General features: G+C 40.1%; 1 gene segment (V, D, J or C); it reads left to right on the top strand.

The window, feature by feature from the left end:
• Positions 1–379: 379 nt before the first annotated feature.
• Positions 380–1,149, top strand: LOC119512712. The segment is given in 2 exon segments: positions 380–461; positions 647–1,149. Coding segments are annotated over 2 exon segments (552 nt in total).
• The last annotated feature ends 259 nt before the right edge of the window (positions 1,150–1,408 follow it).

Genomic DNA, 1,408 nt, shown 5'->3' with positions numbered 1-1,408 from the left:
ATATAGCCACTGAATATACATCCATTTATATTCATGATATTATATCTTGAAATTATACACTACAAACACATATAGTCAATTAGACAAATAATCTATGTTTTCAAGGTGATTGCATTTGGTTTGAAATAATATAGTTGATTAAAAATATTTTACATTTCAATATTTTGCTAAATATGTTGAAAAATATGGTCAATTTAAATTCTGATCCTTTGGTTGAGGTATAATTGATTTCCTGTGGTAGTCACATTTTTGTCTCCTCTTCTTTGTCTTCACAACTCGCTGCACAGGCATATTTGCTTTCATACCCTCTGATGCTTTGCATAGGCTGCTTGGATACAAGCCTGGCTGCTCAGACTCTATTAATGGGGCTTCCCATTTAGTGGGGCATGAGTGCCTCATGCGGGTGAGCAAGATGGTGCCACAGTCCCAATCCCTCATCCTCCTGGTGCTCTGGGTCTCAGGTGAGAGGTTCAGAGGAGCAGTATCCTTATAAAGTTTGAAAAATTATTTTCACATTTAGAATGATCAAACCATTTCATCTAAAATGGTCTGTTTAATTATGATAAATAAGAAATCCAACTTTTTAAGATAAATATTGTAATATATGTTCTATTCATTATATGATCTTGTCCATTCTTGTTTGCAGGTGCAAGTGGGGACATCGTGATGACCCAGTCTCCAGCCTCCCTGGCTGTGTCTCCAGGAGAGACTGCCACCATCAACTGCAAGTCGAGTCAGAGTATTTATTACAGCTCCAACCAGAAGAACTTCTTAGCCTGGTACCAAAAGAAAACTGGACAGGTCCCTAAACTGCTCATCTCCTGGGCATCCACCAGGGCATCTGGGGTCCCCAACAGATTCAGTGGCAGTGGGTCTGGGACAGATTTCACTCTCACCATCAGCAATTTCCAGCCTGAGGATGTGGCAGAGTATTACTGTCAGCAACATTACAGCTCTCCTCCCACAGTGCTTCAGCCTCGAACACAAACCTCCTCCCCAGGCATGTTTGTCAGGGAGTCCTCCTGCAGCAGCTGTTTCCTCCCCTCACAGCCCTGCACATGCACACTTCTCTTCTGCCCAAGAAACTGTCTCTTGATCAGTTCTTGCAGTGTTTGTAGTCAGAGGGGAAGTTAAGAGTTTTGGCATATTTTGGATCTCTTTATGGGCGATTGCTAAAGAAATATGCGGTAATGTTCTCCCATAGATGTTGTTAAGAAAAAGTAAAATCATGGGTCTTATACAGGTATAAAAATGAATTTGTTAAATTTACTTTGCTCGTATGTTATGAGGGAACCAGGAAGACATTATAATCAGTTCAAAGGAAAATTCAAAGATATATTTGGAATAAAGGATTGTTGATATGAATTGCAAATGGCAACAAATGTGCTTTTTTAAAGGGAGAAGGGGC

This window comes from Choloepus didactylus, chromosome 17 (assembly GCF_015220235.1).
Source record: "Choloepus didactylus isolate mChoDid1 chromosome 17, mChoDid1.pri, whole genome shotgun sequence".
In the NCBI taxonomy this organism is placed as follows: domain Eukaryota; kingdom Metazoa; phylum Chordata; class Mammalia; order Pilosa; family Megalonychidae; genus Choloepus; species Choloepus didactylus.
This window is presented reverse-complemented; position numbering and strand designations above follow the sequence as displayed.